This window comes from Bison bison, unplaced genomic scaffold, assembly GCF_000754665.1.
Source record: "Bison bison bison isolate TAMUID 2011002044 unplaced genomic scaffold, Bison_UMD1.0 scf7180017864203, whole genome shotgun sequence".
In the NCBI taxonomy this organism is placed as follows: Eukaryota; Metazoa; Chordata; class Mammalia; order Artiodactyla; family Bovidae; genus Bison; species Bison bison.
The window spans coordinates 4,589,787-4,591,391 of NW_011494775.1; the positions used below are offsets into that span (position 1 = coordinate 4,589,787).

The following is a 1,605-nucleotide window of genomic DNA, read 5'->3' on the forward strand; positions in this document are numbered from 1 at the left end:
GTGGACACCATAATAGCTCTTCTGCCTATCTGTCCCCAGACCATTCTAGGAAATACTGTTGGGAGAATACATGTGCCACCAGGGTAAGATATTTTGTCTGTCTGGGTGATCCTTCTGTCTCCCAGGCATGGATCTAGCACATAGTTGGCACTCTACGGAGCCAAGTATTTCTGTGAATGCAGGGACAACGAAATGTGAAAACATTTAATAAATCTCAAAGAGATTCATAGCCAGACGGAGGTCCGATCCTAAGATATCTGAGCTTTCTTTAAAGCGGGGATCTTAGCTGCTTCTAACAGGGTCGCGGGCAGGACGGGTGCGTTCACCTCCTCGCAGCTTTCCCTTGAGAATGAAGGCCAGAGTGGGCGGAGCGTTTACCCACTCTGAGAGAGAGTTTGGGGGGAGCGTTTCTCCTTCCCTGGAATAATTGGAGTCGGAGGGAGACGCACACCTGGGGAGAGACGCTACAAGGGGAGAGGCTTCGCAGTGCGTGCGGAGCCAGGAGTGCTACGAGGCCCCAGCTGTTGGGCCGGAATCTAGGCCTGGGGACAGGTGTGTGCGGGGGGCGGAATCAGGTGCACCGCGCGGCCTTCCCCCAACAGGTACACCCTCCTCCGCCTACGAGTGACCTAATTACAAGGTGCCGACCGCGCCCGGAGGAGGAAGTGGCTACTCCAACCACGCTACCACTCGGCGCCCATTCTTGCCCCCAAGATGCAAGAATTCCACGCAATTTCAGTACTGTTGTATCATGCAGGAACCATGCGGTCGCATTTCTAGTTTCCTTAATTTGACTTTAGTCGCCAGGTGAAAAGCCGAAGGGTATCACCTTAGGGAAGAAGTCTCCAGCTGCAAGGAGCCATCCTCGCACCCCAACCGCGCCTGCGCCACGTTCACGCCCGCGCAGCGCAGGATTTAGTGCTCTGGGATTAGCCTACATCCCAGCAGCAAGCCAGGCCCCTACTCGGTCTCGGACTTCCCTTCCCTCGGCCCCTCCCTGCTAGAGGACCACGCCCTAAAGGCCAAGGTGCCTCAGTAACCAGCGGGCTGCTTTGCGCCTGCGCGTCGAGCCCTACCTCGCGAGTCTGGCGGCGGATCGTGGCTGGCGCTGCAGTTGCGCAGCTCCGGTCCCGGCCCTTCTACCCCTCCGCACCCTGCCGCCTCCTGACGCCGGGCGTGACGACACCACGCCGGCGGCCGCCATTTCAGAGAGCAGAGCTTCGGGGCTAGAGCGAGTGGAGGAGGGCAGCGGCCGGTGGCCGAGCACAGAGGGGCGAGCCAGAGGGCCAGCGCTAGCGCCGAGCAACCGCCAGTACCCTCACAAATACCCCGGGAACCGGCGGCGGCGTGTGCGTGTGGCCCGTGTGCGGGCGGCGGCGCGGGAGGAGCGCGGAGCGGCAGCCGGTTCGGGCGGGTGGCATCATGGACGAGAAGGTGTTCACCAAGGAGCTGGACCAGTGGATCGAGCAGCTGAACGAGTGCAAGCAGCTGTCTGAGTCCCAGGTTAAGAGCCTCTGCGAGAAGGTGAGCTACATCTCGGATGGGGGAGCCGCGGCGGGCAGAGCCTTCTCGAGAAAGAGGGCGCCGTGGGGAGGGTGCAACATG

General features: G+C 60.6%; 1 protein-coding gene across 1 annotated transcript in view; it reads left to right on the plus strand.

Moving 5' to 3' along the window:
- The first annotated feature begins 1,095 nt into the window (after positions 1–1,095).
- PPP2CA (protein phosphatase 2, catalytic subunit, alpha isozyme) overlaps positions 1,096–1,605 on the plus strand; it is a 25,063-nt gene continuing 24,553 nt past the window's right edge. The window contains exon 1 of the mRNA XM_010844517.1: positions 1,096–1,524. Coding sequence (XP_010842819.1) covers positions 1,423–1,524 — 102 coding nt within the window. The 5' untranslated portion in view covers positions 1,096–1,422. The remainder of the gene's footprint in view (positions 1,525–1,605) is intronic.